This window comes from Myxocyprinus asiaticus, chromosome 44 (assembly GCF_019703515.2).
Source record: "Myxocyprinus asiaticus isolate MX2 ecotype Aquarium Trade chromosome 44, UBuf_Myxa_2, whole genome shotgun sequence".
NCBI lineage: Eukaryota > Metazoa > Chordata > Actinopteri > Cypriniformes > Catostomidae > Myxocyprinus > Myxocyprinus asiaticus.
This window is the reverse complement of record NC_059387.1, coordinates 35107536-35125673: the sequence shown is the minus strand read 5'-3', so window position 1 is coordinate 35125673 and position 18138 is coordinate 35107536. Positions and strand designations below refer to the sequence as shown.

The 18138-nt window shown below is 37.2% G+C and overlaps 1 protein-coding gene across 1 annotated transcript in view; it reads right to left on the bottom strand.

Annotated features, from left to right (window-relative positions):
* Positions 1 to 18138, bottom strand: part of LOC127434613 (sodium channel protein type 4 subunit alpha-like) — a 175406-nt gene that overhangs the window by 19554 nt on the left and 137714 nt on the right. Inside the window, exons 18-20 of the mRNA XM_051687455.1 lie at positions 16139 to 16259; positions 7071 to 7225; positions 3170 to 3343 (exon numbers count right to left, since the gene is read on the bottom strand). Coding sequence (XP_051543415.1) covers positions 3170 to 3343; positions 7071 to 7225; positions 16139 to 16259 — 450 coding nt within the window. The remainder of the gene's footprint in view (positions 1 to 3169; positions 3344 to 7070; positions 7226 to 16138; positions 16260 to 18138) is intronic.

Below are 18138 nucleotides of genomic sequence, written 5' to 3'. Positions count from 1 at the left end.
AACGAAATTTCACAATCCTCCAAATTAGCAGAATGTATCAATGAAATCAAAGATTGGATGGCCAGAAATTTCCTCCTTCTCAATTCCGCCAAAACAGAGGTACTAATTATTGGACCAAAAACCTCTAAAAATAAGCCGCTAAAATATAATTTGACTCCCGATGGATGTACTGTTACATCGTCTTCAACAGCGAAGAATTTAGGTGTTATATTTGATACCAATCTGTCCTTTGAAAATCAACTTATCAATGTTTGTAGAACAGCATTCTTCCACCTGTGAAATATTGCTAAATTACGACACATGCTCTCTGTTGCTGATTCCAAAAAACGAATTCATGCGTTCATGACCTCAAGACTAGATTATTGTAATGCATTACTGGGAGGATGTCCAGCAAGATCAATAAATAAACTTCAATTGGTTCAAAATGCAGCAGCCAGAGTGCTGACTAGAACCAAGAAATATGATCATATTAGCCCCATTTTATCATCGTTACATTGGCTACCTGTTAAATTTCATATTCATTTTAAAATTCTGTTAATTACGTATAAAGCTTTGAATGGTCTAGCTGCGTAGTACTTAAGTGACCTTCTACCACGCTATATTCCATCACGTTCATTACGATCACAAAATTCAGGCCTGTTAATAGTACCAAGAATATCAAAATCCACAAAAGTAGATAGATTATTGTCCAATTTGGTTCCTAAACTATGGAATAGTCTCCTTAACACTGTTTGAGATGCAGAACCACTCACTCAGTTTAAGTCTAGACTAAAGACTCTTCTATTTAGCCAGGCATACATGGAGTGGTGGTGGCATAGTGGACTAAAGCACTGAACTGGTAAACAGAAGATTGTTGGTTCAATCCCACCAGCCACCACCATTGTGTCCTTGAATAAGGCACTTAACTCCAGGTTGCTCCAGGGGGATTGTCCCTGTGATAAGTCGCTTTGGATAAAAGCATCTGCCAAATGCATAAATGTAAATGTAAATGCATACACCTAATTTATCCATCATCTCACAATTAGGCTGCTTTAGTTAGGTCTGCCGGAACCAGACACATTTCTCATAATCTAAAACTCTGCAATAAATTGAATGGCATCTATGCTAATATTATTCTATTTGTTTCCCTGTCTCAACGTCACCATTCATATCACCATAGCTTGGTGTTGGACTCCACTGCTTCGTGTCACTGAATGATGAAGACTAAATGCATCTGGTGCCAGCCGGACATCACTTCAGTCTATTACGATGGACTTCAGAGGATGAACTGATGCCAACTCCATCCATAAGACATGGGATACATCATATGCCATTGCCTGAACCTTAGACTTAGGATAGACCTCACTGTACCCCACCGAAATGACCTGCCGGTTGAACTGCGATGCACCTCATTGATATCTTTCTGCATCACCTTGGTCTAATGATGGAATACACTCTTGAAATGGAATACATAGACTATCAATGTTAGTTGGCTGATGAACTAACAAAGGACAATGCATCTATGTGAACTTCTGCAGTTAATCCAGGATGAACTTCAAAGACATTAGTCATTAATCTTACAGTTCAAACTAAATCTTTGTTTAAATCTTGTTGGCATTATATTCATGATGTTTAGTCAGAGGGGAACTGGCCCCCACAGTGAGTCTGGTTTCTCCCAAGATTATTTTTCTCCATTAACCAACATCTTATGGAGTTTTGTGTTCCTTGCCACAGTTGCCTTCGGCTTGTTCACTGGGGGTCTAAATACAATTATTATTTACTTATTTATTCTTATACACAATTTACAATCATATTTAATCAAAGTACACAATGATGACTCTAAAACTTTAATGCATCTTTTCTGTTAATGCATGATTTTCTGTAAAGATGCTTTGAAACGATGTGTGTTGTGACATAAAAATGACTTAACCTTATTTTCATCCTAACTCCATATAAAGCCTCTGAAAGACACATTTTCAGCTTTTGCATGAATACATTTATTCTCAATGAGATAATGCACAGTAAATATATATGAATGCATTTATTAATATTAATGAATAGAACCGTATTGTACAGTAACACAATAAAATATAACAATTTATATTAAAATGAAGTGAATTGACCCACAGATATGTTAATGTTGAAAAATATTCAAAATAACTAACATGTTTTTTCAGCTTTTGAGGGAACAGTCCTAATTTCAACATATGTGGATATCGTGTTTATTACCACGCTGACGCTACTTTTTAAAACCAAACAGGTTTCAATCAAAAAACTTAGAGAGGTTTCTTAGCAGAGGCACTTTTGTTGGCGCTGTGCCCGTAGGAGCGCTTCACAGAAATCAACATCATGCTGTTGTGTCACGTGACACGGTGCGCCAGAAGTTTAACCCTTAAATGACAGTCTAGGGTCTTTTGAACAGTATTCAGTCAGTGTTTATTCATTTAAATTATGCGTTGTGTATAGCAAAGTCAAAATACAATGTCCACACATGTGGACTCAGGGTCGCACAAGGTTAAAGCGTTACGCTGCACTTAGCGCTAGCATTCTTAAAATAGGGCCCTATATCCTATAAACCTAAACAAAGGATTCGTAAACATTTGCAGTTTTGCAGTGTGTACAGCTTCGTCTTCAAAGCTGTACACACGTAAAAAGTCTGTACGTTTTAGAAGCTGTCCATACATTGTTTTTGTATGTACAGTATGAATGTCCATACATGTATCATGTCTTACCAGGAAAAAAATGTATGTGCACTTTATGTATGAATACCTACAAATACAAATGTGATCATGTTGATTCTGGACTGACTGGTTATGGAGAACAAACTGTAAAAGTATATGAATTTGGAAGATGGTATTGATATAAAAATTGCGGAAATACTAAGACAAAAAACAGCAGCGTATCACTGCACATATACATCAGAGTTCAATGTATTTTTCACTTTAATCAAACAATACAACATTACAATAATTATACATGACCATTAATCATTTGATATTACTAATGAAACATTGAAAAGCTGAACACAGCACTGATTTAAAATATCATTCATTATATAATTTAAGAGTTGGTCTCTTTAAAAATGAGCCTGATTGAATATTCTTGAGAGTTTTAATGTCTTATAATAAAGCACTTCTAGTGGTAAAGCACTTTGCAATCAGACGTTGTAAAAGTAAATTAAGGTACTTACGTCCACAATGAGGAAATCTAGCCAACACCAGTAGTTAGTGAAGTATTTCCTGAAGCCATAGGCGATCCATTTCAAACTCATTTCCAGGATGAAGATGTAGGTGAAAATCTTGTCGGCGTATTCGAGCACCACTTTCACCACTTTCCTTTGCTCGATGTAAATGTCTTCAAATGCCTTTCAGCAGAAAAAAAACAAAAAACACTTTATTAACTCACCACTCATGAAGACAAAGATCTTTACAATGAGGAGAACTAATCCATATGACTTTTTTTGAGCTTGGAACTCAAAATAAGATATTTAGCAGAATGTGCATGCTGCTCTTTTACATGCAACAAAATTGATTGGGAATGGATGCTGTCAGGCTACATAAATGATTAGAAAAGTAATACATCTTTGGTACCTCTAGTTAAAATGTATAACTTGCGGGGGCCTGGGTAGCTCAGCAAGTAAAGACACTGACTACCACCCCTGGAGTTCGCAAGTTCGAATCCTAGGGCGTGCTGAGTGACTCCAGCCAGGTCTCCTAAGCAACCAAATTGGCCCGGTTGCTAGGGAGGGTAGAGTCACATGGGGTAACCTCCTCATGGTCGCTATAATGTTGTTCTCGCTCTCGGTGGGACACATGGTGAGTTGTGCGTGTATACCGCGGTGGATGGCGTGAAGCCTCCATACGCACTATGTCTCTGCGGTAACGCACAAGAAGCCATGTGATAAGATGCGCGGATTGACGGTCTCAAACGCGGAGGCAACTGAGATTCGTCCTCCGCCACCCGGATTGAGGCGAATCACTACACCACCACGAGGACTTAGAGTGCATTGGGAATTGGGCATTCCAAATTGGGGAGAAAAAAACAAAAACAATTATAACTAATTTTGGGTGCATAATTGTACCCAAAGGATCTATTGAGTACATTTAAAGGTGCATTATATAATATGTACTTGCACAGTATCTTTTTGGGTAAAAAATGTACCAAAGATAAGGTGACCATCTTTATTCTAGAGAAGAAAGAAAGTAATACAGGTTTGAAATTATATGAGGGTGGAGTAATTGACAGAATTTTCATTGTTGGGTGAGCTATGAAGGTTTTCTCTACATTAAGCATCCAGACTGTTTGTCTGCACAGTTGTACTCTACAGCACATACGTGTGCTGATGCCCAGGCAACATCTGTGTCCACTGGCCTCACTGCTGGTTTTCGCCAACTCTGCTGTTTCTGGTTTTCTGCTTACTTTCTGTTTTCATATGCAATCAGTCAAGTGCCCATCTGAAAGAGCAGCTGCTGCTGAAGCGGGTAAATGCCACTAAAATACCAGCGGTTCTGGCACACACCTGGCACCCGGGCAGTTACACGGAGGCCTGACATTAGCCCCTCTCTGAGTCAGTCCTGCACACAGCGCTCTGATCTTTAAGGAAATGCACCATGTTATATAATATTTTGCTGTGGGAATACATTTTCTGCCATGGCATTAGCTGTTTTCTGTGTGGTACATAATCTTACAGAGACAGAATTGGTAACACTTCAGACTTAGTCAACATGACATCAAAATTTACCTTAATTGCATTTACTTAAAACATGTTCTTAATGTTATTAATAAAATGTTTGTCTTCAAAATTTCTCATCAAAATATAATGACCAATTTTAGAAGTAAAATGTACAGTATTGTGGAAGAGGTTTCATGTTGACTTTAACAAAATAACTTTAATAAGTCATTAAGAAAAAGTATATGATGTTGAACATTAGTGGTGAACATTTAAATATGAAAATATAAATCATAGTTGAATGTATAGTAACTAATGAATTGTTAACTACTCTAAAATGTAAATGTTTGTCAATGACATTAGTGAAAGTTATAAAATTTTATGCAATGTTTAATGATAAATATTATAAAACAGTCATGTTAAGCATTATATAATGTAATATGTCGATGTATTAATGAATGTTATAAACATTATTATAAAGTGCTTCTTGATATTTAATGATGACTATTATAAAACATATGTTAAGCAATATGCATTATAATGTAATATTTGTCAGTGATCTATTAGAGAAAGTTATAAATGTTATTATAAGTGTTTATTAAGTAATAATGAATATTATAAAACAGATATATTAAGCATTTTATAATGTAATAATGTATGTCAGTGATGTTTTAAAGAAAGTTATAAATGTTACTATAAAGTGTATATTATATAATAATGAATATTATAAAATAGACATGTTAAGCATTTTATAATGTAATAATCTTTGTCAGTGATGTTTTAAAGAAAGTTATAAATGTTATTATAGTGTTTATTAATATTTAATAATGAATATTATAAAATAGATATGTTAAGCATTTTATAATGTAATAATCTTTGTCAGTGATGTTTTAAAGAAAGTTATAAATGTTATTATAGTGTTTATTAATATTTAATAATGAATATTATAAAATAGATATGTTAAGGATTATATAATGTAATAACATTTGCCAATGATCTATTAGAGAATGTTATAAATGTTATTATAAAGTGTTTATTAATATTAAATAATGAATATTATAAAATAGATATGTTAAGCATTTTATAATAACATATGTCAGTGATGTATTAAAGAAAGTTAAAACATTTTATTATAAAGTTTTTCTCAATGCTTAATAATAAATATAAAACAGATATGTTAAGGATTATATAATGTAATAACATTTGTCAGTGACGTTTTAAAGAAAGTTATAAATGTTATTATAAATTGTTTTTTAATATTTAATAATGAATATTATAAAATAGATATAAGCATTTTATAATGTAATAACATTGGTCAATGATCTATTAGAGAAAGTTATAAATGTTAATATAAAATGTCTTTCAATATTTATTTATAAACATAATTATAAGATATTTTAAGCACTATATATGTCAATTATGTATTAGTTAAAGTAATGAAATTTGTTAAAGTTTCTCAATGTTTAATGATAAATATTAAAAGAAGATCTGTAATTACAGTATATCTGTTATATTATCTGATATATTAATGCTATGAAGTGTAACTTAATGTGATAATATTAAAGTGGATTTGTGAAACAGAATCTGAAACTCAAAGCTACAACAATATCTGGCCAAAACAAAAAAAAAAAAAAAGGGTGTTCATGTAGTAATAAACAGAGTCAGTATGAAAGCGTGACTAAGGATGTGATTATTTCATAACATGGCTAACAGCTCGTGGCATGTGTTGATGTTGATTAGCGTCAGCTGACAGCGGGCGTTTGCTCTCATGTGACAGCTCTCTCATGGAGTCGCCCTGTCTGATGAGTTGACCAGCCAGCGGGTGCTTGGGCACCCCAGGACAGCTGGTAGGAAATGTGTGCCACTTTCTGCCCTTATGCACTGTTCCCGGGTCAGTCCCTGTGTTTGGTTTGAAGTCAGTGAGGAAGAAGCTGCCACTGGGTCAGTGAAGCCAGGGAGCCAACCACACAAACACATTTTTGCATCCGTCCGTGGTGTTTTTCAATGTCTCTCTATATAAACGTGCTAGTTGGACGTCTTTGACCATTGTGCCACGTCTCGCTGTTTTTCAGCATCTCTGGTTTTTTAGACATCACACTTTTCTAAACAAAATGTGTCTCAAGTATTCGTTGTGCTGCTTCTAGTATTTTTAGCACAAGAGAATGTTCAGTCTGAATAACCCTTAAGGGACTACAGATTACTGAACCTTACCGCAAGTTTTCCACCGTAACTCATCCAGAGAGACCAGTATCTACAGTGACCGGGAATATCTCATCTGACGACACTGAATTTTCAACTTCACTACAATTAATGTTACAATAAAAAGTACAGAGGTCAGAAAACACTTCTAGATCATAGATCACTCTTTTTGTGTTCCAAGTAGAATATTTGTTTTTAGGTGTGCTGTGTGTGAGAAACTCACGAGAGCTCCACTGCTGAGGAGGATCATGAAAATGATGAAGGTCTCAAACCAGCTGTGCTCCACGATCTGATAACATGTCTTCCTCAGACGCCACCATGCTCGACCCAAACCTTCAGACGTGTTGATGTCACAGCAGTGAAAACGACGCACACAAACTGGAAAAAAAACAAAACAAAAATACATTCATTAAGCACACACATTTATTAATGGGTGAATGAAAATATGTCAAGGAAAAAAGGAGAAATCTGAATAAAAAAGGTTTAATGTTTTTTTTTAGGTTCAATTTCAATAAATATGATTGTACATATCTCAATCATTATTTTCAAAAATATTTTTTAAGGTTAACACACATACATATATATACAGTATATATATTAAGCTGTGTAAAATAAATACATAATAAAAAATAATATATATATATTTACAGTACTGTGCAAAAGTTTTAGGCACTTGTGAAACATGTTGCATAGTGAGGATGTCTTCAGAATTAAAGACATAAATAGTTTTCATATATCAATTAATGTCATACAAAGTCCAGTAAACATAAAAAAGCTAAATCAATATTTGGTGTGACCACATTTGCCTTTAAAACAGCACCAATTCTCCTAGGTACACCTGGACACAGTTTGTCTTGGTTGTTGGCAGATAGGATGTTCCAATCTTCCACAGTTCTTCTATCTATTTCGGTTGTCTTAATTGCTTCTGTCTCTTTATGTAATCTCAGACTGACACGATGTTCAGTGGGGGGCTCTGTGGGGACCATGACATCTGTTGCAGGGCTCCCTGTTCTTCTATTCTAATCTTTTCTATTTGCAAAAGTAATGTTTGGGAGTCTAACATTTATATTTCCTATTGACACACTAAAGCTGAAGATATAAATAACTATCATAAGACAAATGCTTTAGTGAAACATCTTATGTGCCTAAGACTTTTGCACAGTACTGTAGATTTATAATATTTATTTATATATATTTCTTTTTTAATTATATTTTTTCACATTTTGTTATGTTGCAGCCTTATGCTAAAATGCTTTAAATATTTTTTTTTCCACATCAATCTACACTCCATACCCCATAATGACAAAGCAAAAAAAAAAAAAAAAAAGAAAAAAAAAGATTTTTGATAACTTTGGAAATGTATTAAAAAGGAAAAAATGAAATATCACACTGACATAAGTATTCAGACCCTTTGCTGTGACACTTGAAATTTAGCTCAGGTGCATCCCATTTCTCTGGATCGTCTTTGAGATGTTTCTACACTTTGATTGGAGTCCACCTGTGGCAAATTTAATTGATTGGACATGATTTGGAAAGGCACACACCTGTCTATATAAGGTCTTACAGCTGAAAATGCATATCAGAGCAAAAACCAAGCCATGAGGTCAAAGGAACTGCCTGCAGAGCTCAGAGACAGGATTGTGTCAAGGCACAGATCTGGGGAAGGCTACAAAAACAATTTCGGCTCCACTGAAGGTTCCCAAGAGCACAGCGGCCTCCGTAATTCTTGAACGGAAGAAGTTTGGAAAAACAAGGACTCTTCCTAGAGCTGGCCGCCCAGCCAAACTGAGCAATTGGGGGAGAAGAGCCTTGGTAAGAGAGGTGACCAAGAACCCGATGGTCACTCTGGTTGAGCTCCAGAGATCATGTGTGGAGATGGGAGATACTTGCAGAAGGACAAACATCACTGCAACACTCCACTGATCTGAGCTTTATGGCAGAGTGGCCAGACGTAAGTCTCTCCTCAGTGCAAGACACATAAAAAAGCACCTAAAGGACTCTCAGACTGTGAGAAACAAGATTCTCTGGTCTGATGAAATGAAGATTGAACTGTTTGGCCTCAATTCCAAGCGTCATGTCTAGAGGAAACCAGACACCGCTCATCACCTGTGCAATACCATCCCAACAGTGAAGCATGGTGGTGGTAGCCAATTATTTGTTCAATAGTTTCAGCCTTTATTTCTTAATTGTTTTAATTTCATGATGGTTATACTGTACCAACTAGACATTTTTTGTACTTTAAGGTCCTCAAAAAAAAAAAAAAAAAAAGAACATATATATATATATATATATATATATATATATATATATATATATATATATATATATATATATATATATATATATATACAGTATATAGATTACTTGAAGATATTCAAGAAATCATCTTTTTGCATTTGAAATACAGTACTGTGCAAAAGTCTTAGGCACATAAGATGTTTCACACAAACATTTGTCTTATGATAGTTATGTATGTCTACAACATTAGTGTGTCAATAGGAAATATAAATGTTAGACTCCCAAACATTACTTTTGCAAATAGAAAAGATTAGAATAGAAGAACAGGGAGCCCTGCAACAGATGTCATGGTCCCCACAGAGCCCCCCACTGAACATCGTGTCAGTCTGAGATTACATAAAGAGACAGAAGCAATTAAGACAACCGAAATAGATAGAAGAACTGTGGAAGATTGGAACATCCTATCTGCCAACAATCAAGAAAAACTATCCAGGTGTACCTAGGAGAATTGGTGCTGTTTTAAAGGCAAAGGTGGTCACACCAAATATTGATTTAGCTTTTTTATGTTTACTGGACTTTGTATGACATTAACTGATCAATGAAAACTATTTATGTCTTTATTTTTGAAGACATGTTTCACAAGTGCCTAAAGCTTTTGCACAGTACTGTACATTCTAGTAATATATCAACTAACACATGTATTTATAGATAAACAGATATCTGACTATGGTTGAAACAAAGGCACTTGCTTATTCTAACTAAAAAACTAAAAAATACTTCAAACTTCAAAGAGCTTCAAAACACTTCAAAAGCTCAAATGCTCTTCTGTATAATGTTAATACATAAGTCAAAATGATGCAGTCAGTGTTTCTCTCCTAAATGGACCTCAAATCACTTTAAAAGGTCCATGTCGTTGCTAATCTGTGGGTCTCTCCGCTGAAGACGTGGCTTTAAAATGTGACATAATCCCGTAGAATCAATGCTGCAGTGAAAGCGTGTCTATAACAATGACTCGCCGCCATGAAATCCCATTTCAGTTTCACATGGTCGTCAAAGCGTCTCCATTACTGCCATCTGAGCTCTTCTAAATTCACTTATTGCCTGTAAACTTAATAACCGGGTTATGGTAACAGGCTTCTCTCAACTCAATTTGTAGCAATGCTCGTGCATCCATTGGTTAGCTCTGACACTTAATCATGCAGGCATCACCATATATCAGCAATAAACAGCCATCAAAGCAAAATCAAGAGTTATTGGTGACTTTATCACTCTCAGCGAATAGAAAATGTTTGTCTCGCTTTAGATTGCCAGTTGAGATTAAGCAAAAAACTTTTCTATAGGCAAAAAATCCACACAAAGCCACTTTCTCCTTTGTGTATCTCTTTTTATAACATGTGAATCTGCCCTTTTCACTTTTACAGCAGATTCAATCGAGTCATCAGAAATGTGCTATTATTCGATTTATAGGTGAGAAATGCGATCTCATTTCAAACGCTGTCATTTCTCGTCTTCTAACAGCGGGTTGAGGGGCATGTCATTTGAGAATTATCAGAGGAAATACATAGCAGCCCATTCACCTCTTAAAAGAGACATCAGTTTATAGGCTGTCCTGCGAAAGAATCTGATTGTTTTGTTCTGCACGGTAATAAAGTCGGCAGCTTATAAAGTGCAGATTTGAGTGGTTTGTGTAGCTTGCTCTTACATGCACAAACACACAAATGCAGGGTAATTATTCAGCAAATGCAAATATAAAAACGATTAAGACCTTTTTTGATGTCTTATTTTCAAGACTGGAGGGAAAGCTGCTGTGTGCTCATTTTAGGGACATATTTTCAAAATCGACTAGTCAGTGGGTTGTCTGAACAATTAGTCGAATAGTCTGTCTTAAGAAAGACCTGAATAATTATCTTGATTAGGTTCATATACCTGCCTGTAAATATAGCAGAAAATATTGAGTACTTTCTACATTGAATAAGTTAGTTCAAGGGTGAAACTGAAAATATTAAGTAAATTCTACATTTGTAAGCATTTCAGACAGGTAGAAATTAAAGCTCAATCTGATTTTATTTAAGAGTGTTTGATATATTTACAATGGCCCTGATTGACTAAGATCTCAAATTACGGGTGCTAATTTGCTTGTGCATTCAATCAGAGTGCATGTGCGTGTCGTGGGCATTTTGCGGGTGATTTACTAAGAAAAGTCGTGCAAATAACTACACATGCAAATATGCTGGATACACCCTCCAAAAAGAAGGCTTTTGCGTGTGGTACTTGCACCAAATTACAGTACAGCTCTCACTAAATACCATTTTATTTTTATTCAATATGGCATTTATATGTTTATTTATAGGACTGTATGACATCATCAAAACATCCCTGCTATTTAACAAGTGTAAGAGTAGTTGATGAGAATGCACATGACATTCTTCACTTGAAATGTTCATAATTCATGAAGAAAGCCACTGCACCACTGATGTATACTTAAATGAAGTCTGAATTTCAAACCGCTATTATCTTGACCATGGCAAAGCTGCACGGTACAGAACTTGCGCTCCCTACTCGTTTCACGGGATTAAGACGAAACCTGTACAGGTGCGTATCGGGCAGCTTCGAATACCGGTAAGAACCACCACTTAAAATATTTTGCATTTAAAAACAATGTTTAAAACATTAAATGACGACATAATTTGGCCATAAATTGTTAGTAGGCTTATGATGTTTTCAGTTATGCTATTGAGATTTAAAATAATTGAATAAAACAGTGTTTTCATGAGTATTAATTTAATTTCACATTAATGTGGGTCAATAAAGGGTGTTCTGCATATTATCTGTTCTCAAAGTCTCCTTTTTGTCACAATGACAGCATGATGCACAGTGCAAATCAGATTACTACTTAAACATATTCCCAATCCAATCTCGCCTAACATGTTACATGCACGGTGTGTTTGGGTCAGCATGTTTAGCATGTCAGAATGCATCAGATTGGACTGGTCGATGCATTTTACAAAATTAAATATAGAAAGTCAGTCATCATCACATTAACGCAGGACCATTTCATCTTTGACAGGCCTTTTTAAACCTTTGCTGACACGGACCATTCAGTTTAATGCCCCATTGCCCTGTAAATGTCAGTTGATTGGTTAATGTTTTATACTGTATATAATCACCTCTATTCAGAATGGGTCAAACAGGAAGACAGCAGCAGCTGCGATATACATGTGTGTATATTAAACGTCTCATAAATGTCTATAAATCCTTTAATAAACATGAAATACTCATGCAAATGTCACATTTAAAATATTTGACCTGCTCAAAAGACCATTCTGAACATCTCCTGTTTTGTTCCACAGAAGAAAGTCCAAAGGATTTGGAATGACATGAGGGAAACTTTTTGGGTGAACTGTTCCTTTAATAGTGTCTTTCACTTGGGGGGGTGGGGGGGGGGTCTGGGTAGCTCAGCAAGTAAATACGCTGACTATCACACCTGGAGTCGCAAGTTCGAATCCAGGGCGTGCTGAGTGACTCCAGCCAGGCTTCCTAAGCAACCAAATTGGCTCGGTTGCTAGGGAGGGTAGAGTCACATGGGGTAACCTCCTCGTGGTCGCTATAATGTGGTTCTCGCTCTCGGTGGGGCGCGTGGTGAGGTGTGCGTGGATGCCGCAGAGAATAGCGTGAAGCCTCCACACGCACTAGGTCTCCGCGGTAACGCGCTCAACAAGCCACGTGATAAAATACGCAGATTGACGGTCTCAGAAGCGGAGACAACCGAGATTCGTCCTACGCCACCCAGACTGAGGCGAGTCACTACGCCACCATGAGGACTTAGAGTGCATTGGGAATTGGGCATTCCAAATTGGGGAGAAAAAGGCAGAAAATAAAATGATAAAAAAAAAAAAAAATAAAAAAAGAATAGTGTCTTTCATTAACCCCTATGTTGTGTACCAGTCATTTTGAACTGGACATTTTTTATATATATATATAAATTTTATTTTATTTTTTATTAATCCATTTGGGATAAAATTCCTTGACTTTGTTCACATGTATCTGAAAACACACACACAAAAAAATGGACCATTTTCTTTGAGGAATATTTCAAGATCTACTCGTCATATTATGTTGTGTTTGGGCTCGTTTGAATCGGGATAGTCTGCTGTAAGTTACGATATTTCATTGTCTATGTTATATGTATGTTTCAGGAAGTAATAAGGAAAAACATTACAAAAAGTTACTCCTGTTTATTATATTTATGTGTGTTGGTGGGAATTTCATACACTAATACTCAGTGGTGCCCTGCCTGTACGCAGATTAAGCACACTGCGTGCCCTAACATTACCAGCATTTCAATATGAATTCTCTGTTACATTATGTCTTAATGATGTGTGTATTTTTATGTACACACTAAAATAACAAAATTATGTTACACATTAAATAAAATACATCAGAAAAAAATTACAAACTGAAAAAAAGGTGGTCAGACGTTTCAAACCAATAGCGAAACTGTAATTTCTGTTATTTTTAAAAGAATGTGATTAGTGGGATGAACAACGTATTTGTTTGGTTGTTAATCTGGAGCTGACAAGGGGAATGTAATCACATTTCCGTCAAAATGTTTCACATTTTAACGCACATTTCTAAAAATTCACCTAAGGAAAATACTAATTTTGTGCGTGTTTCCATCTAATGTCTTGATCTGTCCATCGCATCATCTTGAAGGAGCCGCCTTGTCATGATGGAGCAGCTAAATCACCTCTTTCGGGGAGAGTTTTATTTGCAGGATTGGAGCAATTGTACCTTGTTTTATTAAATGTAGTCAGGAAACACTGCAAAATAAATGTAATATGTGATATATAAAGAGGGCTGAAATGGGCTGAGATGCCCACATGCCGCCAGCATACCTGGGAGCGCCCGCGCTCAAAACTTTTCTGGCGGATTGTGAGGACCCACTTTAATTACCAGCTGTGGGTTAAACATTTCCGAATGTCAATGGCTTTGTTCAAAGAATTGTGTGCCAAGGTCAGACCTGTCATTGGGCCAGTAACATAAAGCTATCACACACTCATGCATGCACAAATTGTCATTGCAAATAAACGGTTTCCATCATCTTAATGCGCATTTTAACAAATGGAAAACTCTAAAAAAATCCACCTCTGCCTAGCAAATTTTCTGAGTTTATTTGCATATCAAGCATTTCCATTCAAGAGTTGGATGGAAACCCAAGTAGTGTTTAAAACAATGATAAAAGCAAGCAACTTACAATTTCTGAACTTTTTAGCTCACATAAATCCTACATACTTAAGGAACTGCAAGACAAAGATGCGCCTCACTGGCTTGGTAATAATGAGAATTCACAAAGACTTGGGGAATAAAAAGAGAGAGTACTGAATGATTTTAATGTGTCAGGGACCAGGAGGTTGAACTTTTCACAGTAAGATAGGCATTTTCTTACTTTAATCAGAAATGTAAGACTTCATTGCTTTGTTAGTAATGTTATCAATATTGTGATGACAGGACAACTGACTTAAATCTTGCAAATACAAGTTATGGTGTAAATGAACTGCCAATTTAAGAGGTTTAAATGTAAGTTTATCATAAAAATGTTCAATTAAGACTAAATAAAAAATATTTCAATTAAGGTTATATTAAAACATTTGAATTAAGAAAGCATAATGTAAGCAAATAACTGCTGGGGTCCAAATTAATCTACTAATTAAGACCTTTCCAACAATATATAACACAAGTCTATCTCATGTTTTTTTATGATTTTACCAACTCTGAATATAATTGTTGTGATAACAAATTTGTAAATGATGAACAAAACAGTTTTTATTTGTCAGCAAATTAAAAAGCATTTTTTAAGAATTGGTCAGATCAGCTATATGCATTGTAAAGTCCAAATTCTAAGCTTTATAATGACACCTATTTTGTTCAGATCAAGAAGTGCCCCCCACTGGCCCAGTATAAGCTCAGTTCAATGAATCCTTCTATCAATAAAAATATATATTTTTAAAAATATGTTAAAAAAAGGAGTACAAAACCTGTCATCATTACTACAAAAGAAGTTGATAAAAAGATCTAATGCAATATCTTGTGATAATAAATGCAATATGAGAGATTTATAAACAGTCTTAGTGGGCCGGTCATTTGTGACCGGGAACACACAATGTGATAGCACAAAACGAACACAACACAAGGGTTAAATTAAGAGCCATAAAACCTCTTGCATTAAGAGGTAGACAGGAATTGTGGTGTCCAATTTGGGGATTTTTAGACAGATACTTATATATTTTTTTTAAATGCTCGGAAATGAAATATGTTAGTGTGACGAGGAGGAGGGCGGGGCAGGGCGGGGCCGGGCCGTGAATGCGCACGGCCGGCCCCCAATCTGGCTAATCAGCTGAGGAGAGGGATAAAGCCAAGCCGGATGCGGCAGTTCTGTAGAGAGAGAGAGCCACACGCAGCTGCCGTGTGTGTTTATGTTTGTGTCTTTTTAAGTTTTCATTAAACAGTATTTTGATGGTTCGTCTGGTCCCTGCCTCCTCCTTGCTCATTTAAACCTTGTTGATGCTGTAACCCGGGAAGGAGGAGGGATGCACTGTCGTGGACTCCTCGCCACTGCCGTCCGCCCAAAGAGCAGCCAGTAGCAAGCCCCTCCTCCCCTCGCGGACAGCGTCCGTACCCCCACGTCCAGGTGGTCGGCAGCGACGACTCCGTCCCCGGGCGGACGGCTGTGGCTGCTCCTTTGGGCGGACGGACAGCGCATCCCTCCTCCTTCCCGGGTTTCAGCACCAATGTAACAAGGTTTAAATGGGCAAGGAGGAGGTAGGGACCAGACGAACCATCAAAATAATGTTTAATGAAAACTTAAAAAGACACAAACATAAACACACGGCAGCTGCATGTGGCTCTCTCTCTCCAGAACTGCTGCATCTGGCTCGGCTTTATCCCTCTCCTGATTAGCCCAATTGGGAGCCGGCCGTGCGCATTCATGGCCTGGCCCCACCCTCCTCCTCGTCACAGTCTGCAAAGAGTGTTTATTAGTCCGAGATGACCCACCATCAGGAAGGCAGTTTTCCGGATCCATGGCTTCTTCTGCCATTTCTGAATACTCGTCCTCCTCCTCGCCAGGTTTCCTGAGATCAACAGTGCTGCCCTCTGATAGGCTGATGTCATCACTCTGAAAATTAAAGAAAACCAATCAGATCTGCAGGGATCTTACACCTCAATAAGCAGTAAGCTAGTAAGGGAGACAGAGGCTAGTTGACACAATGGCTATATCTCAGTAACGATAAGATTTGGAGTCAAAAGTTGCAAATTGCATAATGTGTGTTTTCTCTTCACTTAGTTTATCAGGGCGGATTGTCTCATGTGTTTTAAATGTCATATGTTTATAAAATGTATCAGTTACAATATTTGTTGGCCAACACACTGTTTTTAATCTTTGCATGTTATCTTTTCCATTTTCGCAGTTCGATTCCAGAAATTTGGGAATCAACTCCTAATTCCAGGTTTTCAAAAGTCGATTCTAGACTAATTTTCTCAATCCTTAATAAAAAAAAGGGAGACAAAGTAAAATCGTATATATAAACAGTGACATTTAAGCAAAGACTAGGGCTGGGAGTCGATTCCAAAAAGAATCAACTCTCGATTCCCAACGCCTCCGAATCGAAGAATCAGTTGTTTTTGGAATCGACTCTTTTCCCTACAAGTACACTTCTCTGAGAGGTTTAAGCACGCTAATGAGTCTAGTTACTTTTAGACTAGATATTTTTGTATGTTATCCTTTCCCTTTTTGTTGTTTAATGAATTGTTTTCTGCTTTGTATATTTTTTAAATTTTTCATTTTTTGCTGAAAAGCCTCTAATTCACTGTTTAATGCAGGCGTTGATATAAAGAGAGGTGTAGTTGTTGTTTTAGTTTTCGTGATGGTGGGGACACCTTCCCTCGTCACCCCCCAATATTCGCATGAAACATACACCACTGGTTTAAAGCCCGGTTGATATGCCTGCTATTGGGGTTAGTTGTCAAAAAAGGCCAATGTGTGTTTAATGAACCTTATTGTTATTCCTGGGCAATAACAGTGAAAATGTTCACACGTTTTTGTGTAGCCAAGACTTCGGGTTATGTGGCTATACAGAAATTGACTCTCAAAAATAAACCTACCCCGAGCAACATTCACTGCAGTAAAAAGTACGACATCTAGCCCCAGTCTCCCCTATTCCATTTCAAACTCAGCCCATAATTTGTAAGATTTAACTAATTTCCTTCCACAAATTCCTGATATTTCCAGATTTTCCAAGACAGTGGGAACCCTGGGTCTATCTCGTTAACATGACTGTCCATACAGGACAATGTGAAAACATACTGTGATGAGGAGGAGGGCGTGGCCGGGCCGTGAGGACGCTGAATCAGGTGATCAGCGGGAGAGCGAGATAAAGGGGAGCCAGAGACACCAGTTCGAGAGAGAGAGACGCACGTGGCCACATTGCATGTGTGTCCTTATGTTTATGTTTGTTTGAGTTTCTGATTAAACTTTATGTTGACTGTTCAGCCGGTTCCCACCTCCTCCTTGCCCGTCCTTATACTGTTACAGTGGTGCCAAAACCCGGGAGGGAGGAGGGATGTCGCCTGGTCCTCAACCGCTCCTCTGCCCTCTGGCGGACGACAGCTCACTCCTCCCCTGGTGGACGGCAGTGAGTTCTCCGGCCCCTGGTGGACGGAACCTCTCCTCCCGTTTTTCAGCAGACGGCAGCGGTTCCTCTGACTCTCGGCGGCCGGCAGCGACCATTCCATCCCCAGGCAGACGGCCGCGGCTGCTCCCCTGGAGGATGGCAGCGGTGAGGACTTCGCAACAGCGCATCCCTCCTCCCTCCCGGGTTTCGGCACCACTGTAACAGTATAAGGACGGGCAAGGAGGAGGTGGAAACCGGCTGTACAGTCAACATAAAGTTTAATCAGAAACTCAACATAAAACAAACATAAACATAAAGACACACATGCAGCGCAGCTGTGTACGTCTCTCTCCCTCTCAAAATGTGTCTATTTGTTTTTTTTTA